Below are 21,716 nucleotides of genomic sequence, written 5' to 3' on the forward strand. Positions count from 1 at the left end.
AAGGGTTCATTTTAGAACTTTATGCTTTTGCTTGCTTTTCCGCAAAGATATTGTGTTAAAGACAAACACATTACAAGTTTATTTGTATAACTAAATTGACAAAGTTTTAATATTTGCTTTTTAATGTGGCTGAGTCTCAATCTGCAAAACATACATGAGGGGCTCTCCTATGGAAATTTCAATTAAGGTCAACTGCAACAGTTCTAAAATTTCACTGGTTTCTCTGTGTCTCTAGATGGAGGAGGAGGAGGATCTAAGTGAAAGGGGATTGCCACGAATTGCTTCAATCATGAGTAGAGTTAGAGACCTGAAAAACAAATACAGAAATGAAGACAATATCACAGATGAACTTAACTGTACGAAAATATCAGCTGATACAACAGGTATGTGTTTTGGTTGATCTTTGTCCTGAGTGAAAGCTTTTAAAGTGTTTTTATTCATGTTGGTTGCAGTTTTAATCTATCTTCTATTTTTCTTTCAGATAACTCTGGAACAGTTAATCAAATAATGATGACAAATAACCCAGAAGACTGGCTGTCTTTTTTGCTTAGGCTGGAGAAAAAGGGTATTCCTCATATGGATGTTGGTGTACTGAACAGACTCATTGGTCGCTACAGTCAAGCAGTAACTGCGTTACCTGCAGAAAAGCATAGTGAAGATGAGAAGTATGCTCGCATCCTCGTGAGATTTGCTGAGTTGAAAGCGTAAGTGTGAATTTTCAATTTTCAATATAAGTACTCCGAACAATGACTTCTGAATTTTAATGATGGTAATGGGTTTTGTGTTAGTGGTTTCTGCAACAGATAGTTTCAAGTAGCTGATAAAAACAGAGCAGCTTTGGCTATTCAGCTTCCTTAGTCTCCGTAGTACTTGCATTTATACTTGAAGAAAAATTGTTCGTTAGAGCTATTTGATTTAGGGTTGTTGACACTTCTGGGCTGTGTATAAGGTAAAAGGGAAGATAGCATGAGACCGCTCTTTCTCCTTATTTCAGCTTTATACTTGAGCTCAAAAGAAACTGTATGGATGAAATCTGATATGACTTAATCTTGGGTAACTATAATCTGTGTATTAAACTGTACATTTTAAGATAGGATTATTTCCCTAGACTCTTGTAACTGTCTTGCTGTGGCTGTAAGGTAGACAACTTGCTATAGTCTAATTCATCTAGCCAAACTCCAGCAGTCTCTCCTTGTCTAGGCTTCTTTATCTCTTGCTATGAAAGTCATATGTCAGCTACATTAAACACCTGTCTTAGAATATCATTCAGTACTTTCATGATTTATGAAGTTCTGGTTGTAGTTTATTGCTTTATCTGGTGCAAATTTAAACAGTATGGTTTTTCAGATGTTTTCAGATGTAATTTGGGGCAGGATTGTTACATCTGGATAGACCTTTCTTGGTAAGGAGTTCTTTTGTCACTTGTTATATAGCTAGTAGCTCTTGTCTATTGTATATTCTATTTGGTCCTTTTTCGCAGGTGGCGTGAACTTGCAGTATAGTAAGGTCTACTTCTTTGTACTGTCATCTGCATGGGTTTTAATGCATTAGTGTTTTGTTCCATTGAACAGTTTCAGTCATCTGCTGAATCTACTGTTGAGAAAAAGTCAGGAGTAAATAATGACCTGTGAATCCATAGTGTTTTGAAAATGGTGTTTTGTTTAAATGTTGGGAGTAAAGCATGTATTCGGAAAAGACCTGTTTTTAAAGATATGGAGGGATGGTGTTCTTTTTTTGATGGTTAGTTGCTTTTTATCAGAGCAGAAGGTGTATGATAGAGGCTTTGGGCTCAGTTTCTGTAACTTCCTTTCCAAAATGTTGATTGGATCCTATTACCAAGCAACATCTGTCTCATGTACAGCAGGAGTTTAACTTCAGAAAGATGATTTCACTACTTTCCTAATCACTTTAAAAACTCTTGGACCTCTTTCCACTTCATATTTAAAAAGTGACTTTGAAGGTATGGATACTGGAACTTTGTTCAGTGTTCTGTGTATTGCAAAAAGCAAAGCTGAAGGCACAGGCAGTTAGTAGCCTGTTAGGCTAGAATGCATGTTAACAGTTTTAGTTTCAGCATCCCACTGGAATGTGCTAGCTGCCTCACTGCTACTGTCCTTGGGGATGCCTTCTTGGGAATAGCTAGAGTATCTTATTTTTTTCCTAAAATGCCCTGTCAATAGCTATACTAAAATACCCTCTGCTTTGATAACCAGCATTACTATGGCATCTACCTAGAGTGAGGAGGAGTTGAGGTCTACTCTCAATTTTTGTTTCATCTCTCAATTGGTGAATTAGTCATGTTTCTTGACTTGTTAATATGTATTTTTCCAAAAAGGTGAACAACCCCTCTCCCTCTTAAAAAAAAAAAGTACCTGCTAAAATCTGGTATCAATCCCAATGGAATCTTGCTAGAAGTGTCTCCCTAAATGATTGTTTCCCCCCACTTGAAAATTACTTCCATAGATTACCCAATTCTTACTCAGTGAGAAAACATTAGCTTATAACTGAGATTGCCATATACTATTAAGAGTAAACTTTATTTTAAATTATAAATTTATATGAAACTGCATATGAACTACATGTGTAATCTCACCAGAACATGAAATTGCTTTTGACTGATCGGATTTAAAAACCGACAAAAACCTGACCCTGCAGCCAGTGTTGCTTGTCTACAATTCCTGGTGATGGAGTTACTCAATGAGCGGTTATTTGAGTATAGGATGTCAGTGTTTGCTCAGTGCTTGCAGTTTGCTTCGTGCCTGAGATTTCCCTGGTGTTTCAGATTCCCCTGTTCCTGGCTGTCAGTTTGTCTAGTACTGTTTATTTTCTCTGTTCAGTTCTATTTCCTGTTAAAGAACCTTATGACTTCCTAAAGTTTTTAATTTTTTTAGCTACTCTGAGTAAAGTAACTCTGATGCATAGGTGGTCTGGTGGTGCCTTTGGGAGAAGAAAGGTGCCCCTTGGTGGTGTTCTAATTGCTGTTCTTACAAATATTCCACCTAACAGCAAAAGCCAGACAAGAACATCAAACCTTAGGAACAGACAGTGACCAACAACGAGACCTGTGTCTATTTGCACCAATGCTGGGTTCTTCTGATCAAAATCAGGTTCTATCCTTTTTGGCACTGGGCCTGGCTTCGCATGGACTCTTCTCCTGCTGTAGCCTGACCATGCTAAAACCTTTTGACCTATTATAATGCTGAGGTTGTTTGAAAAAACACTATGTACTTGGAAACAGGCAAAGGTGAAAGCAGGTGCATCTGTGAACTGGTTGTACGTGGCATTAACCATGGCAGGCCTCCATTCTGGCTGTAATACAGTGCCACCAAGTGTGTGGCACTCGGTCCCCATTGCTAACAGTAGGTCCTGTTCTGCTTATTGCTCTTCAAGTCTGTGCTGCTTCCCACAGAAGCAACCTTTGACATGGGTTTGTGAAAGTGAATTAATGTGTTCAAGGCTGATTTGTGTTACCTCTGACTTTGCCTGTGAATGGGTGGTTCTGTACCTGTTCCATTGCTCTGGATCATTAAAGCTGAATGTGTTAAACATACTGGGCAGTAGTAACATGCCTTAAACTCTGATGGAGACTTCGCTAATTTTTAATATAACTACCATTCCATGGACTTCTACTCAAAGTGCCTTCTCTTTAGCTTTGTGATGTGTTTTTTGTACTTGTTTTTTAAGCTGTTTCATTTGCTTCTTTCTCCATCCATACTTTTAAGTACTCCTTTACTTTGAACCAGGGTGAAATTTTGGAAGAAATGTCTATATCTCTTGATTGTAGAGTTTACTAACTAATGTGGAATCATTTGGATAATCAGGTAATCTGGAATACTTCATATCTTGTGTTTTTCATGGCAGACTTTTTTCCACACAAATTCTCAAGCAAATACACCCCCCACCTCCTTCTGCAGCCTACTTAGTGGGAGTGGATGTAGCTAGAATAATGCTAATGGACTAACAAAATCCAGAGATGGTTATCTGGATAGCATCACCAAGTGGCTTGGAAGGTGTTAGGGAGTGTTTTGAGGGGAAAATAGCTATGTGTTCTTTGTCACTGCTGATATTGTTTCTCAAAATGAGTCCACAGCCTTTCTTTTCAGATTTGAGCACATTCTTTTTTTGGAAAAGTTCAGTTTTATTTCTTTCAGTTATTAGCTTTCTAAAGATTGTTTACTTACCTGCACTTATTAGTGGTTCTGAGGAAGAGAAAAACTTTGGCTATATATGGATTGCTTTCCCAGAATTACCTGAAGCAATCTCCAAGCACATGGAACTTGATCTTTGTCAGGTTCTTCACTCTGTAACTAGCCTTGTGCTGTCTTTACAGCCTTCAAGATCCAGAGGAGGCACGGGACCAATTTCATCTGGCCAGACTGAATTGCAAGAAATTTGCTTTTGTGCATGTGGCTTTTGCACAGTTTGAGCTATCACAAGGTGTGTAGAAAAACTTTGTTGCTGTTCTTTGGTTTTAAGTTGTGTTTTTTAAACATTTGCTATGTTACATGTTCTGTGAGGAAATTGAGTAATAAATCATAAAATGAAAAACCTGGATTTTCTTCTATGATTGAGATTTAATTAGAATGTCTTCACTTTTAATGAAAATATGCGTAGTTCTTAGCTTTTTCCCTTTTGAGAAATAACTTTCAAACAAGATGAAAACTGGCCGTGATTTTAAAGCGTAGATGTTGTTGGCAGGTGTGAGTGAGTCCCTTGGTGGGGTGAAAAATTATGGTCAAATCTGGGTGGTACTTTCCCCTTTAGATATCTTCCACTCTCTTGTGGAAGAGACTGTCTCCAAAAAGCAACTGTTGATTCTTTTTAAAATTATAATAAACTAAACTATAAATGCAATCTGGTCAAATTAAATTTTCTTTCTGCCACTCAGATTCTTAAGCAGCTGGCAATTGGGTTTTAATTATTTTCTTTCCTGTTCCACTGTTGACCTTTCATGCAGGGACAGCAGAGATGAATGATGTTGGTTCATAATTGCAGTAGACTAACTTCTTTGACAGCGTCACAGATGCTGAGCACCAGTCGGGTGGGTGGGCAGATGTGGTACAGATTTGTCAGTGTTCAAAACACAATGATGGTCTTTGTCACTTGTACTGCCATGTTTTAGGCAAGCCATTCTGATATGAGAGTAACATCATTTCAAAAAAAAATCTGGTCCACTTCGTCAAGGTATGTGTGAACCGTCTGTCCCTGAGATGAGACATTTGAGATGAATTCATTCATCCCATTCCTTGGTGTACTGGATCTGGCTTGGGTGGAGTTACTTGTCTCTTAAGTGCTACATTTTCCATTTGTGATTGCTTAAGTGTTGATAACACCACTGTTTTAGCTTACCACTGCATGTTTCCAAAGCTTTCTCTCTCCAACTGTGCCTCCCACCTCACCACAATGAGTATGCTGAAGGTGGACAAGAGGACAGCTGACCTGAACTCAGTGGTATGCTGTGCCAGACAACATCATGGTCAGCAGCAAAAAGCCGGTGGCTCGCTCTTCCATGGTAGCAGTTGCTTGGAAACTGGCTGGGCACCAGCCTGCTTGTAGGAGGTGATGATTGCTTTGCATGACTTATTTTTTTGTTCATCCCTTTTTCTTTCACTCATTAAACACTTTATCCTGACCAATGATTTCTCTCTTGCTTTTGCTCTCCCATTTTTCCCCATCCCTTCGGGAGTGAGGAGTGAGTGAATGCCTGGTTGTTGGTCAGGGTCAAGCAATCACACTTGGAAAAAACTTGATGTTTCAGATGATTTCAGGATCTATACCATCTCAGTTTTTAGATGATGGAAGACTAGACTATTCTAGTCAAGTTTTTAACACATCTAGAACAACAGGTCCTCAGTACCTCAGAAAAATGAGTCCGCAAAGCTCTTGTTGACTTGTCTATCTGGGAGGTGGCAGGGTTGTGCTACCTACAGCCAGTCTTATATTTGTGTGGGGGTTTTTAAAATCTTCTTTGTGTGGGTGAATTGGGTAAAGTGATCTCTGCCACCTTGTTGGTATTCTCTCTAATGTCTTGCTCCATTCAGTAGAACAGGTCTATTCTGTTAGAGCTGTGTTCCTTCTTTCCTTTGAAAGAAGAAGCCTTGGTGGATACATTTTAAGTTTTTCTTCATGGCTTTTGTCAGTATCATATAAACTGTTGTATACTGCCTAGTATGAGGAATTATCCCCCCAAATTAACTACAATAAATAAGGGAGCTTAATCTGTCTGTTCTATATTCTGGATCCTGAATCCCTCTTACTAAACATTTCTTTTCATGCTTGCTTCTTGTTTAGACAGGACAACTGTCCATGGAGAATGTTTTGGTCCAGTACTTCTTGTTTTACAGTATTTTAGGATGCAGTTTAGCTGTTCAAAATGTGTTCCATGTTATTAAAATCAATAAGTAAATTACATGTCTTGTGTTTTCTTAACTAGTATGTACACCTGTAATGTAACAGGAAGGCTGTGTAATTTCCCTCAAATTCATACCACATCTCTAATAGAGGAAGAACACTAAACATTACTCCTCCACTAGAATCATAGAATGGCCTGGGTTGGAAGGGACCTCAAAGATCATCTAGTTCCAACCCCCCTGCCATGGGCAGGGACACAGCCACTAGGTCAGGCTGCTCGGGACCCCATCCAAACCTGGCATTGAACACCTTCAGGGGTGAGGCATCCACAACCTCCCTGGGCAACCTGTTCCAGTGCTTTACCACCTTTTGAGTGGAAAAACTTCCTCCAAACCTCTAATCTAAATCTCCCCTCTTTTAGTTTAAAACCATTCCTCCTTGCCCTATCAATATCTACCTGAGTGAAGTCTCTTCCACCCTTTTTATAAGACCCCTTTAAGTATTGAAAGGCTGCTGTGAGGTCAACCCCGAGCCTTCACTTCTCCAGGCTGAACATCCCCAGCTCTCTCAGCCTTCCTTCATAGGAGAGGTGCTCCATCTACTTGATCATCTTTGTGGCCCTATTCTGGACCTGCTCTAACAGGTCCATGTCCTTCTTGCCTTCTTGTGCTGGGGGCTCCAGAAGATGGAGAGGTGACAAATTTGCTTATCTGTGACTTGAAATTCCAGTTTTTTGGATGAGTCAGTTATCTGACCATCTATTGCTCTAATATCAGCTTATGTTGAACTTTATAAACAATACTTAAACACTAATGATTTGTCTTATGAGCATTGTATATTAATAAAGGTAAACTGCAATAATAAAGATTGTTAAATAGATGCAATAAACATAAAGCCCATTGTGTAATTTAAAATGTAGAAATGTTATTAGTGATTACAATGACTAAATCCTATCACAATCACTTGATAATTTAATTACTCCATAACTATGGAACATGCTCATGCTGTAGTTGGCTACTTGCTGTCAAAGTATAAAAACCTGAAGTGCAATCCTTAATCCCAAAGGAGTAAACCATTTATGATTGGCTTTGTTTTATCTCCCATGTGGTCTCTGATTTTTATCCCTGAGCTGGTCAATTTGGCATTTGGTAATGTGAATGGAGCGTTAGTTTCCCTGCTTCAAGGAGGACTGCTGCAACATGTGAATGGTGTGTTTTTTAAGAGTGTGGTTCCTTTTTTCATAGAGCTTGTCCACCTATGGCTAAAGGAAAAAAAGTGTAGTGCTCTGCCTCCTCAACAAAGTTGTTTCAGCAGTGTATTGGCAAGTGTGCCAATTGCTTCTGGATTGATCTGTCCTTTCCTTTTGCCTTTCCTTTTGCGTTAGGATGAAAAATTAAACACTTGCTTCCCTGTTTTGAGCAAAATTGTGAGTGAAAGCCCTGGTAACAATCCTGAAATTATGATTGAAGAAGTAATATTGATTTGCTTATAACTCATAACCTGCAGGAGTGACAAAAAGGTGACATTCTGTTTTTGTTTAAATAAGAGCCTCAGTTAAATAGAAACCTCATTTAAATACGTCAGATGAGGAACTCTTTTCCTTATGTGCCTTGTGTAGTCTTGCTTGAAGCAAGCTTTGCTGTGAATTGTTCAGAGCTCATGGCCATAAAACCTCTGCTTTAGGGTGTATTAAATGTTATGCCTAGGTGGATCATCCAGGCTTTTTGTGAAGTAGAGTCAGATACACCGGGCTTTGTTTCAGTGCTTAGGTTCCCCATCTAATAAGGAGGATGGAGCAGCCTGTTCATGTAGGTGTCTGTTATGTTCTTTATTATTCAATGAGGCACTTAATGCTAGGAGAAAATTATTCTCCTTTTGAGTAGCAAGTCATTTTAAAGAACTGTGTGGTAATTAACTCTAGCCATAGGTAGAATGCTAGTTAAAGGTTCTTAAATAATAAAAAAAAACTATCACTTAAGAATTTCAGGGATAAATGGTTTTTGATCGTGTTTAAAAACCAAGAAATAATGAGTATGCATAAGTAGGTATAAATGAAATCATAACGAAGTTTATTTTGGCATTTCCTTACTTCTGTGTCCAACATTACAGATTGTTCTAAAAATATATTAGGAACTTAGGCTTAAATAATCAAGTTTCCCCCCAGTCTTGCAGGCAAGATTAACATCCACCTTCAGTTATCAGTGGGGTTTTGAGTGCTAGAAACATGGAGATCTCAAATATATAATCTAATATTTAACTAGACATATGTGGCACCTGTAAGAACTTCACATTTTGCTGCTCTGGAAATGAGGAGGAAGGATTTCTGGAACTTCAATGTACAGCTGAATGTTAATAGCTGCAACAGTTTGGCATCATTTTGATACTCTGAACAAAAATCAAGGGAAAGACTTTGGTCACAGTATATTTCTTCCCTTGTTTGACTCTGTTACTTTTTCATAGCTGTGTGTGTATATGCTTGAATATGCAAACTGGTGAACTGAATGCTTCGAGTGTTTTGTTAAACCATAGCCCCACCAGTTCTCCCATCTCTGCTTATGGCAAGTAGTAATGTACAAAACTCTTGTTAACGCCCCCAGTCAAAAGTAAAACAAAAGCAGGCAAACTCACTATACTTTTTTCACACTTTCTTAATTGTAGTGCATTCTAGAGTGGCAATGTTTGGTTTAACAGCTGCTTTTAACCTTGATTCCTATAAAGTGCACTAATGGTGTTTTATAATACGTAATAAATTTGGTATCTGGTCAGATCTAAATGCAAACCTGTAAACTTCTTCTTTCCTTGCTTATGCTACAGGAAAAAAACATCCTACTGATGTGTTATTTCCTTGTGGTTCTCATAACACTAAATAACTGCTAAGAATGTAGTTATATGAAGTCAAAACATTTTGTGACTTGATGCTTAATTTCATGTGGAAAAACTGGCGTACGTGATCTGTTTGTAACTACTTCCAGGCAGTATTGTGAAAGTGGATATCTAAGGGGGAAAGAGCTTAATGAACAGCGGCTTCAGAGAATGATGGATAGTGAATATAAAGCAGCATGAGCATGATTATGTCTTCAAAAAAAGCGTTACCGCAGTATAATTGCTTTTATTTGCTTGAGTTTTAATTCTCTGGTCCTTACTACGTAGGGCATGTGAAGAAGTGTAAGCAGCTCCTTCAAAAAGCTGTGGAGTGCTCTGCCGTTCCACTAGAAATGTTGGAAGTGGCTCTACAAAACTTGAATTCGCAAAAAAAGCAGTTGCTTTCAGATGAGGAGAAAGAGAACTTTGCAGGTAATTGCAAACTTTTAAAATTTTGATCAAGTTTATGCATGTTGTAATGCTAAATCAAAAATGTATATATTCCACTGTTTGTCCTTCCTAGATACAAACTCAATCTGTTATTGCCTAATGACCAGTCATATCTCTCTATATTCTCCATCTTATTCCTTCATTACATGGTTCCAGCTCTTCTCAGGAGCCATAGGAAGGCAAACTCTAATTCTGCAAAGGATGTTCCTGACTGTCACTGGGCGTTTTTGGTTTGTAATGGAGAATTACAGTTACTAGTGGAAAGTACTGGGTGTGTTCCTTCAATAAAGGAACAACTACTTCATGAAGTTTTCAAGAGATAAATTTGTTTGGAGTGTAGCCAAGCAAAAAACAGTTTGATTAAAGCATAGAAGTGTGTGTAATAATTCTTGCAAATGTAGTGTCTGATGCTTCCATATTGTTGCTCTATATAAGGACAGATTTAGTGCAAAATTTGATTTTTAAATCAAAACTTAAATTTGTAAATGAAATCTGACTTCATTTAAGGGATGTGTGTTCAGAAACATGATAGAGATTTGGCTGTCTCCTGTTGAGTTGCCTTAATGTGAAACATTAGTTGTGGGGGTAAATAAACATTTGGCAATGCTTATGCTGTTTAGTTATGGTATTAGTTACTTTTAACTTTATTTTTGGTCCTGTTTTGTTTACCATTAATTGCATATAGACCTCATAAGTGTCACAACTGATGAACTGTGCCACAGGAGAAATTAATCTTCATGGATTGTACAATTTCTACCTGATATTGGATTTACTTGCTGCAAGTTTAAGGGTATACATATGAAAGAATACATGCCAAAGGCCTGTCTGCAACTTAGGAAGCAATGAACTTTGAAAGAAGAGTAGGCAAACTTAGTTTTTAATTGATGTGAACTTGAAGCATTTTTCAAATAGTTAATATTACATTTTAATTCAGCCATTTAAAGATAGGTTCTTAAAAGATGATAATAGACTTGAAATATCACAGTCTTGAGAATGCACGTGGCTTGAATCACTGAACTTGGTTTTAAATGAGTTTTTACAGTGTTTCTGGAGCAATAGAGACTTATCTGTTCTAATATAGTCATTTAAGTCTGTTTCATCTTTCCGTGTAAAGAGCTGCTTTTCAAAGCTGCTTATTTGAAAAGAGGAATACTGTGTAAATGCATTTCTTCATAGCTTCAAAAGATTGTTCAGAAAGCTTTTGACAAGAGCTATATGCAGTTATAGTGTAATGATGCAAATGCAATAACTGCAGCAAGTCTGGAAGTATTTGGTTAAATTACTTCTCCCCTTCTCTTTGATGCACAGCAATATAAAGTGTTTGACATACTGAGTGCAATCAAATATGTTTAATTGGGGGAAAAATTAAGCTAGTACTAAAAGTGTGGGTCCTGAATAGTAGGAGAGAAACTGTCTCAAACTGTGAAGGAATTAAAGTATTGCGGGTCACCAACTGAATGTGAGAGTCCATTGGTAAGCTTGGGCAAGAAAGTCTCTGTATATGGAAAAAAGTGTGTGGGGGATGTTATGGAGATGATGGTACTGGACTGATCAACTGCAAAGTCAAAGATGCACTCAATGTCAATATTAAACAAAACTTTGAGAAATATGTTCTACGTTGAGATATTTATCTTTTTAAATATTTGAGTAGTTTAGTATATTGACGTAAGTGGGTTACAGAAACATGGAGTGAAATGTTTGGAGTGAAGGTTTATTCTCAGAATGCAGCTTTAGATGTTCAGCTTGCTCTTAAAGCCAGTGTTTCTACCTCACTCCTGTGTTGTACTAAAACCAATGTTTTGATACTTATTTTCTTCCTTCTGCATATAGGATAAGATTGAGGATTTTGTGCTGAAACTTAAATTGCTTCGACAGTCTTTGGATATATTGAGTCTCCATTTTCATGTTTAAATGTAGTTTACAACAACATACAATTAAGTTGTATAAGAAAACAAGCAGCTTAATATATCTTAACTGTTGCAGACCATTTTGTGCCTATCCTAGATAGCTTCTTCTGATTGTAAGTCTTTTTTAACATTGAAATTGTTTTCATAATTGTAGGAAATGTCTGCCTAGGTCAGTAAAAGTGATGTCATTGATACTAGGTTACTGTGGTTACTGCAAATGTATGTATTTCTAAATTTCAGTTACTATGAAAGAATGCTTTTAAAAAAAATAAATGCAATCTCTAGTACTATCTGAATAATTCTAACTAATTTACCTACAGTATCAAGTTTACAGGAGTCTGGACTTCAGAGCATACCTGGAAATCACAGAATTATAAAAAGAAATGATTCTGCTGAAAATTCTTCTAGTGTTACTAGAACTCTGCTTGGGTAATGGCTTGATTTCTTTAATTTCTTCAAATGTCATTTAAAAAAGAAAACCACACATACTACTGTTATTTTTTTTGTTGCCTTCAGGGAAGAGAAATTACAAGAACTTGATGGTACAGTTAACTTCCACAATCCATTAAGACCGCTGAACAAATCTAACCAGGTAGAACATGCAACAATTTGCTTAAATCTTAAGCTCTTCATTCTTTACGCATCTGATAACTTCCAATTTCCTCTTAGGCCTGCCCTTTTGGGAGGGTTCCTGTTAAACTAGTAACTGATACTGATGATGCTGTGAAGAAGACAGATGTCCCACTTACAGCTAGTGTTATGAAGAGGTATGATTGTTGGATTTTACTGCAGCACAGCAGGTTTTAATTCTTCTTTTCAGTAGAATGGTTTTTATTGGACAATGTAAATATCAGGTGTTAATATTAAAATTAGTCAAAGGATGACTGGCAAGTGGTCATAACTGCAAGAGGTATTGCATTAACCTTCCTACCTTACTACTGAGATTATTTGTATAAGAATATAGAAAGATCAACTTTGTTCTAGCAAATGAATAGCCTCAAAAAGGTGGAGACTAAGGCAAAAATTTTGTTGAAAGTGTTACAATTCTGTATTCAGTTTCTAAAATAGAAGACATTCTTAGCTTCTGAAATATTTGTAAATCCTCACTTATAACTAGTGTTGTAAACATTCTTTCATAACAATGGAGATTAAAGAAATGTAGTTATGCTGATTTTAATGTGAATAGCTGTTCAGCAGTGGAAGGATCTGCCAACTTAAACAGCACTTTGCTACATGCTCTCTGAAAAGTAAAAGGGGGGAAATTGCTTTTCTGCCTCTAATCAAGTCTGTTATGCTAACATCCTCTTATTAGTGTGATTAAATTCACATAGAAGTGGAACTTATTTTGAGAGAAATAAGTAACCAAAGAGTAAACTGCTTGTTCAACCTCTCAAAAGTAAATTAAAGCACATTATTCTGAAACTGAAAGCAGTGGGTAAGGTACTTCACATAATATTGTTCTGTAAATATTTCAAAACTTCATTTGAAATGAACTGTTAGGATTTAGAATCCTAGCTGCTGCTTACTACTGTTTTCAGTGGAGGACGACAAAAATGTGACTTAACTTCATGGGATAATGGTAGCATTGTTACAGACTTCTGGTTTGTCACTTCCCTATCAGAGTAGACCTGCTAATCCTATGTGTTTTTAACTTGTAGACCTAAGTCTTCCCACAATTGCATTTTTATCTGGCTTAAAGGCAATCATTCTATGTTGGCCTGTAATGTAACTAACAATGTTATTTCAATAGGCAATTATCCAGCTCCAAATGTACAGCCCTGATTCCACCTTTTCCACTATCTGAATCAAAATCTAGTGGGGGTGATTCATATGACTTTGGAGACTTAAAGGTAACTGAAGTATTTCTTGAATTAGATATCATAGGACATCCATGTAGATTTTCCTATATTAGAAGGGACAACAATAATGCTTTTGTCTGTTTATTAAAGTAATAAGATAACATTGCTCTGTTAAGCAATCCGTTGTGAACAGAAACATTGTGGCTTTCAGACTGGAAAATTATTATGTATAATCAGACATTAAAAAAGCATTCTCTGCACAATAAATCTGATGGGAGAAATAATGGGGGGGGTGGGTTAAACCTGTCAGATGATTTATAAAGAAGGGAATAAGACTGCCTCTCTACTAGCGGACTTGTCAGCTTTAGTCATGAGTTTTGTCATCAGAAGTATTCTATTTTCATGAACTTCATTCAATCAAGTCCATTAAGTGGTCTGTAAATCATGGCTTTTAATAAAGACTAATTTTGAGCTCTGCCTTGCATTTTCATGTCCTGTCCCTTCAGAAAGGAAACTTAAGAGAACAAAGACCTAAATGTTTTCTAATAAAACCTGTGATGGAAATCCAGTGTATTAATGGATTTTAAAATAGGGTCAATAATAATTATCTGTGTACCATGCACTGTTTTCTGAAATGTATTTGTTCTGTGGTATGCTAGTCATTAATTATAAGAATGTTGTTTGGGCACTATGCTTGGGATCCCTTGACTTTCTTCAAGGTGCTTTCTTTCTAAGTCCTTACAAGAGAAATTCTGTACAGTTGCAGATGTTGGATGAGAACAGCTTAGAAATTGCTACCAATTCAACTGTAACTCTCAGAAACAAAATGGATACAAATCCTGTGATAAAAAGAGAAGGTAACTATTAATGTATAATGTTTTGAAATAGAATAAGTATTGAAAATTTATCAATGTGTTTTTAAAATACAGAACAGTAAAGAAAATATTCTTCAGAAGTGAAAAATGTTCAGCCTGGAATTCAGGAGCATTTAATCATTTAATTAAAATTTGGCTTTTGGGTGCCTGTGGAAGTAATTAAAAACTTGCAATAACTTGAAAAGTCAAATGTAGCCATCCTATGTGTGGAGGGCTGGGTTTGAAGTAAAATGCCGGTGGTTAGTGCTAATTCACGATGTCCTTAGCTCTTATGATATACGTAATATAAATTGGTACTGAAATTGCACCAATGCAAGGTTTCAAATTAAGACTTGCCTACCTGAGTGTAGAAGGCTGCCAGCATATCGGTTAATGATTGCTTACACAGGAAAAGTGTATGTTGGCTGAGAGCAATTCAAACTAAGGATTAATGTTCTTTGAGTGTGATCTGTTTAGATTTCTTGGGACACTCAGATTGTAGTAGTTCACTTCTCGCTTCTCCTGTGACTTTCTTAGTATGTGCTCGTAGCTTACCCTCTAGATGATATAGCTCTAATTTCTTTTGCTGAAGTTTGTTGAAACTTTTGTCTGAAGTAAGCTTAAAAGAGACAGTGTCAGTCATCTAGTTGGGGGGGGCAGGGGGGAGTCCAAAGCACACTCCACCATTCCGTGTGAATGTAGAATGTCCGTGTCATCTGTTGCTTTCAGCACTTTCTGCTTTCTATCCTGTTTACCAATTAGTATGTGAAACTCCAGGTGTTTTTTATCTGCTGTTCTTTATACATATGACAATTTCTCTATCAAGATCATTCTGGCTGAATTACTTATGCTTTGGTCAGGCTCCTCTTGCCTTCCTTTTGATTTCACCTGTTAGGTTGTATTTGTATTCTATTGTATTTGGTCAACTTAAATGCCCTATACATATTGACCTCTAAGTGTTAAATTTGTTACTTTGGGGCAGTTCTTTAATTGTAATAGGGTTTTCCCCACCTAAAATACAGCAAGTATTTTAGGACTTGTAAAACTTGGAAGGATACTAATAATGACTTTGAAGAAGGTAGGTGAAAATGTCAGATCTTGGAAGGGTTTAAGGGGTAGGTAGGACCTGTTGTAGGAAAGAAAGATTCAATTTGAAAAATGATAGCTTTTCAACTTCCCACTGATTTGCATGGAACAGTTTAGGTTTCAGGTCATCCTTTGCCTGTTTGTGTTTCACTTAGGCTTCCAGATGAGATGCTGCTTTTTGTAGCTCAGTCTTGCAGTAGTTCAATTACATTCAGCTTGTATCCCATGTTAAGAACTGCTTTCTATCACCTGCAGTGTTTTTTTTTTTAAAATTCAGTTGCACAAGCAGGTGAAGAAAACACTCTTAAGCTGTGCTATTTGCAGCCTGCTTTGCTGCAGTTCACTGTCCTGTTATCTCTGCAAAAGGATCTGAAACTGAGCGTGCCTTGTCCCTTTGTGCCTTTGGCTTCAGTAATTACACTGGCTTATAGATTGCCTGTTGTCACAGGCAACAGACTTCTAATTTGAAGTATTTGCAACAAGCTTATCTTAAATATTTTATAAACCTGCTCAGGATGTCCCAGGATGTTGTAGTGCAACTGATGAGTATGGTCTTCCTCTGTGTGTTGGTGATGAAAACAGTTCTATCTGTGTTACTGTTGTAGTAGTACCTAAGATTTTAAAGTTACCATGTTACTACATTCAGTTGAATTTATAAACCCTGAAGGCTGCACTAATGCCTTAAGTTACCATTGCTGTGGAAGGTGTCAGCTTCTGGTAAGTCAGTGGTACTCATTTATTCTGATGTAGAAAAATGAAGTGAAACTTCTCCAGAAACTGAGGTAAATCTGCCAGAAATAATTTCAAGTACTGAATATTGTCTTTTTAATTATCTGATTTATTCAGAAAGTAAAGTCCAGAATCAAGAATTGAAGAAACCAGAGCTAATGAGCATAGAGAGTCAACAGCAAGAATCCAGTTCTGCTGAAAGCTACAGAAAGCAATTGGATCAGATAAAACTAAACTGTGTTAACTCCAGAAACAAATGGCCAAGTCAAGAAGTGATGCAGAAAAGCTGTTATAGAGAGGTAAAGTAACAAGAATATGTAGTGGTTTTCTAGTTGCGGCAGACTTCACATATGGGGAAAAAATCTTTTTCATTGTGGCTCATTGTGTGGAATATCTTGCTTTATTTTTTTAGGGAAAACAGTCAAGTCTTGAACAATCTGGTCATCCCATTTCAAGAAGACTGTCGCCACCAGATGCTGTTTCTAAGAAAAACAATCCATTGTATGTTTGTGGAACACCAAGCACCACATATGATTATATGGAGTGGTAAGTTGCTACTTGGAGCTTCATAGCTGTAGCCAGTAGTTTTACCTCTTAAAAACTGCTGAAGTAGTTCCACAGTTTCTTGAAGTTTCCCATTCAGATAGCAAAAGAGATTCCTGGCTGCTTCCAACTCTTGATGTCAAGTTGGAACGTTTGTAGCAAATGAAGCACATCTCATGATGTAGCTTGGTAAAAAGTAATCCTCAAATATTGTTCATTCTTTCACACTTGGATAATATGTAAACTTTTGGAAATCAAACTCATTATACACAGTATGTATAGACGATAGCAAGCATGTGGAATTGAGTACTTTTATTTTCAGTAAGAGCTGTGCTTTGGCTGTAATGGAGTACTGAAAAATGAAACGTGTCATTTTATTCCCTATGTAATAACTGCTAGGTACATCAAGCTCTTTTCCAGTTCTGATCCAAACTTGTGTCAATTTGGGTTGTGTCAATTTTGAGTCTAAATACTGGAGTGGTGTTTTGGCTTAGGTTACTTCAGATAAATTAATTCACATTGCTGAATCCCTAAATTAATATTGTAAAAACCTACCAAGCGTTTGAGAAATTAATGGCTTTGCATTCAAGGTTCAAACAGACCTGGCACCATCTGTACAATGTTTTTCTTTAAATACTTATTTGTGAGGCATGATTCATCCTGTGCCTTTAATGAGTGAAACAATGGGGAAAAGTATATCTTGTAGTATAACTAAATATTTGGTAGACACTAAGGGAACAAATCAAAACGTGTCAAGGTTTTCTTGCAATCTTTAGTTTTCTTAAGTATAAGTTCTACTTTATGCTCATAGGACAGCACAGATAAACCTCTCAAATTCTCATGACTATTGAAGTTTTGTCTCAATATGCTCACTTTAAGCCAAAGTTTCATCCAAAAATCTTTTGAACAAAGAACAGTAAGCTAAAGAATGCTAATTGTGGCTCATCCTGTCCTACGGGCAGTCCTTCCAGTTGTATGGTGCTTTCATTGTCAAGCTTATAGGGAGAGCCACCTATGTTCCCTGTTATAGTTATAAGGACTTCTAAGTAAAAGTTGAAGAGGTCTTAATGCTAATTGGCAAATATAGCAGAGGCTTGGGAATTTGCTGGTAGATTGGGTTTAACTTTAAAGAAGCAATGAAGATTTGAGCTTAGTGTTAGAAAATTTCACTTAAAAAGTACAACTACATGCAGTTATTCTTCACAATGATTTCTTTTCAGTTTCAGAACGCCAGTTGTAAAGAACAACTTTTCACCAGGATACCAAATTTCTACTCCCTACAGCCAGCTCCCGTATTTCCTACCACATACTCCAGCAACTACATTTCAAAATCAGATGGGCTTGCAGGTAACAATTTTAGGCTGTCTTATGCACCTAAACTATTCTGCCATTGTTCAGCATGTATTTTCATTGGAAACTTCTTTTAGGGTAAATGTGTCTATATATATTTTTTACATTTAAAATTGATACTCATATTTGCGGATGAGCATTGGAAAGTAGTGTGTCTAGCTTATTCTGCAAATAAGTGTCTTCATATATGTCTGAATTGCAGTAAAATAAGTCAGCTCTTGAAAAATCAATTCACTTGTGTCAAAATCCTGAAGTACTTATCTCAAATACAAATCTTATATTGCAGATCTGACTTCATGACAGGGTAAGAGCTAGAATCACTAGTTTTGTTCTGCTGTGCTCTTATAGTGGTACTGCCCACTAGAGTGGAGTACCCCCAAAGTAGCATGTGTTAGAAACCATAGATGTTTGTGGGAGGAGAGACAGTGAAGAACTACGTTATTTTTCCTTGTGCTGGATTTCAAACTCTGCATTTATACTGGCCTGAAATAGTATTAAAATGGAGTACCTTAGATGGGTTGCATGTCCTGATAGGAATCTTCCCAGTTGTAGGCAGAACTGGGGACTAGGCTTAAACTTCCTACCAGAGGATTAATATTTAATTTTGTGGCTGTTTTTACAGCTTGGTGTAGCTACAGCAGGGGCAAAACAGATGCCTCCTATAGCTGGCATAAAAATGATGGATCTATGTGGGAAAAATGGCTATTTTTTCTATTCACAATAATTGAGTATTTACAGTCCATCCAGTGAGAGTAGGTTGTAAGCCCTTCTTACCTGCAGGGATTTTGAACCCGTTTCCCAGAAATGGCCTTGACCACCAGTGCTCTAGGTGATCTAGACTGTGATCACTTTCTATCCTTCTGAATTTATAAAGGAAGGCAGGATGTTTGTGCCCAAAAGGGGAATGAAAACTGCAGGACACTGAGGACAGTCTCCAACCTTGGGTAGAGTACTTGGTTCTGGATCTTCAGTGCAGTTGTTGTGTATATTTCAGCCACTGACCTCTCAATCTAGAATGAATAAGTTTGTATCTAGAGAAGATGTCAGCCTGGACCCTAACTGTGGGCCATAATCAGGCTAGTTCTGTCCCTGCAAGTCTCTCAGTTGCTTTCAGGCCAGTCTCTCTTGTGCAGGAAGAGGGAGGTACGGTGTCATTCTAGACTGTGTAGCCTGGTTAGGCTGCTCTTGGGAATAGGATCTTTGGCCTCAGGTTTTCCTATCTGTCCTATTGAAGACACTTACTGTACAGATCTTAAGAGCCTTACGGTGCTCAATAAAAGCACACACAGTATCAATATTACCACTGTGACTTCTTCCTGTGGTGATCATAACCCTGTTTTATTCTAGTACTGAGCAAATGGGTGTTTCCTAATTTGGATCGTGTGAGTGCTTGAGAGAGAGAGTTTAGGTTCCACTTCCCTGGAAATTGCTGTGGAGCATGGGTATAGCATGTGTTTTCCCTGCAGGTGTTTCTTAATATATCTGGTAATCCTAGTTAGGTGGGTGGTCTAAAATGAAAAAGTGAAACAAAATAAAAGGCAATACTTCTGCAAGTGTGGTGGGCTTAAATAGTAAATTTTGTTAGAATTACTCTTGAGCATAGATAATTGCATCTGTTTTCAGGAGTGCAGTCATCTTAGTATGATGTTCTGCAGTCTACAAAGTTTTGTAAGGTCTTTTCAAGGCCTATACTCAATATGTTGATAGACAAGCTTGTGAAATCATGCTTCTTTGTAACCTTGTGGTGGCCATTATACAAATATTTTTGCTGTGGTGATCTTCAGCTCTTAGTAGACAAATATATTTAAGGTTTGGCTTTTGTACACTTTGCATTGATCAAGAAGACCAAGACAACTTAAATCATAGTAACTCGATAAAAGTAGAGCTCTACTAAATTCTGCTGCACCAATAATTACTTTCTTTTTAACTTTTCTGGATGTGCACAGGTTTCAGCTTCTATACCTGCACATGAATGCATTGCCATCAAAGGAAGAGTTTATACAATATTAAAGCAAATAGGCAGTGGAGGCTCAAGTAAGGTAAGATGTATTATCCTTTTAGACCTAGTCATTCACTTATGCACTAGTAGTTACATGTATGTTGAAAAGTATGGTGAAGAGGTCTCCTGGTATCTAACTGGAATTTTCACTGAAGTTAGCAGTGCTTATTGCCTCCCATACTTGGATTGTTCAAGAGGAGTGTTTTTCTTACCTTCCTTTTAAGTAGCTGAAGACAGCAGTGAGGTTCCCTTTAAGACTGCATGGACCAATGCTCTCAGCCTCTTGTGTGCTATGTGGTCTAACCTCCAAATCATCTTGGTGTGCTGAAATGAATGTGCAGTGGCAGGTTAAACCCTTATCACTGAGAGGTGTTATTCTGCATCCTTTATCTTAGGAACACTTTAGATTTGTAATCAAATATACCTACTGAAATACAGTGTGGTACCAAGATGGTTTGGTGGTTGTTTCTGTTGTAACTGATGGCTTCTTACTTCAAATCACCATGAAGAAAACTTATGGCTGACTTCAAAAGCCTCAATTTCAGTAAACAGGTAGGAATTTCTTTTCAAGTTTGCTGTGTTGCTTCTTCCTTCTGAAAAGGTACGCTTTTCTTTTCCTTTGGAGCTCTGGCTATGTTGAAATGAAGGACCATAAAGTAACTTCATTCAATCCTAACACTGATTTAACTGTTTTGCAGGTGTTTCAAGTACTGAATGAGAAGAAGCAGCTGTATGCGGTCAAATATGTGAATCTAGAAGAAGCTGATCAACAGACTATTGACAGCTATAAGAATGAAATTGCTCATTTGAGTAAACTACAGCAGCATAGTGATAAGATAATTCGTCTTTACAGCTAGTGAGTAAATTCACATTTTATTAAATCAATACTGCTTGATATAAAAAAAAAAGGTGCCTTGAATTTTAACATTTATTTTGTTTTAGTGAGATTACTGATCACCATATCTACATGGTAATGGAGTGTGGAAATATTGATCTCAATAGCTGGCTGAAAAAGAAAAAAAATATTGATCCATTGGAAAGGAAGAGCTATTGGAAAAATATGTTGGAAGCTGTTCACACAATTCATGAACACGGTACTCTTAAATAATTCTACGTATTTTTATAGGTTGTATGGCAGAGATAATGTTTGAATTTTGGAGGTGATACTGCTCTCAGTTTTGGTGTAAGCCTAGTGATCTTTGAAGATGGTATTTACTGTATTGTGATAATGAAACAAAAGATGAATGTCTCAATATCAGGGTAGATTCACTTTAGGTAAATCAAAGGGATCTTTGAGTATTATGGTTACTAAAAACCTTCTATTTCCTTGCAACAGCCAGAAAATCACCTATTCTGTATTGCACTACATTGTATGCTCCTGACACTGTTTTTCTTCATTAAACTGAAATTCAGACTACTTATCCTCTCCGAAGAACCTTTGACACTAATGACAGCTTCTGCACAGATTTGTCATCTTTACTTAAACATAATGTTTCAGCTCTTTCACCTCTTATTTTTCACTTCCTATGTGTCTCAGCTTTTTCATCTCTTGTATGTCTTGATGCTTCCTTTCATCCTTAACCACGTAACTGGTGTATGCATCTGTATTGTTTGTGTAACATAGTGGAGACTTCACAAAATATAAAGAGGGATAAGTTGACTTTATGGATGAGAATGATCAAAATTTATGATGTCATCAGGTTTTGTGAGATGCGTCATAAATAATCCTCAGTGAATGGTACCTTTGAGATCAAGGGAGCAGAGAACATCGGACTTAAGCAATCTC

The 21,716-nt window shown here is 37.1% G+C and overlaps 1 protein-coding gene across 3 annotated transcripts in view; it reads left to right on the forward strand.

The window, feature by feature from the left end:
• Positions 1-21,716, forward strand: part of TTK (TTK protein kinase) — a 32,435-nt gene that overhangs the window by 3,436 nt on the left and 7,283 nt on the right. For all 3 annotated transcript variants that reach the window (XM_035559500.1, XM_050710039.1, XM_050710038.1), the window contains exons 3-17: positions 236-383; positions 482-704; positions 4,331-4,437; positions 9,502-9,645; positions 11,891-11,999; positions 12,087-12,162; positions 12,240-12,337; positions 13,321-13,420; positions 14,130-14,226; positions 16,156-16,337; positions 16,451-16,584; positions 17,802-17,928; positions 19,878-19,970; positions 20,629-20,786; positions 20,873-21,024. In XM_035559500.1, coding sequence (XP_035415393.1) covers positions 236-383; positions 482-704; positions 4,331-4,437; positions 9,502-9,645; positions 11,891-11,999; positions 12,087-12,162; positions 12,240-12,337; positions 13,321-13,420; positions 14,130-14,226; positions 16,156-16,337; positions 16,451-16,584; positions 17,802-17,928; positions 19,878-19,970; positions 20,629-20,786; positions 20,873-21,024 — 1,948 coding nt within the window. The remainder of the gene's footprint in view (positions 1-235; positions 384-481; positions 705-4,330; positions 4,438-9,501; positions 9,646-11,890; positions 12,000-12,086; positions 12,163-12,239; positions 12,338-13,320; positions 13,421-14,129; positions 14,227-16,155; positions 16,338-16,450; positions 16,585-17,801; positions 17,929-19,877; positions 19,971-20,628; positions 20,787-20,872; positions 21,025-21,716) is intronic.

This window comes from Cygnus atratus, chromosome 3, assembly GCF_013377495.2.
Source record: "Cygnus atratus isolate AKBS03 ecotype Queensland, Australia chromosome 3, CAtr_DNAZoo_HiC_assembly, whole genome shotgun sequence".
In the NCBI taxonomy this organism is placed as follows: Eukaryota; Metazoa; Chordata; class Aves; order Anseriformes; family Anatidae; genus Cygnus; species Cygnus atratus.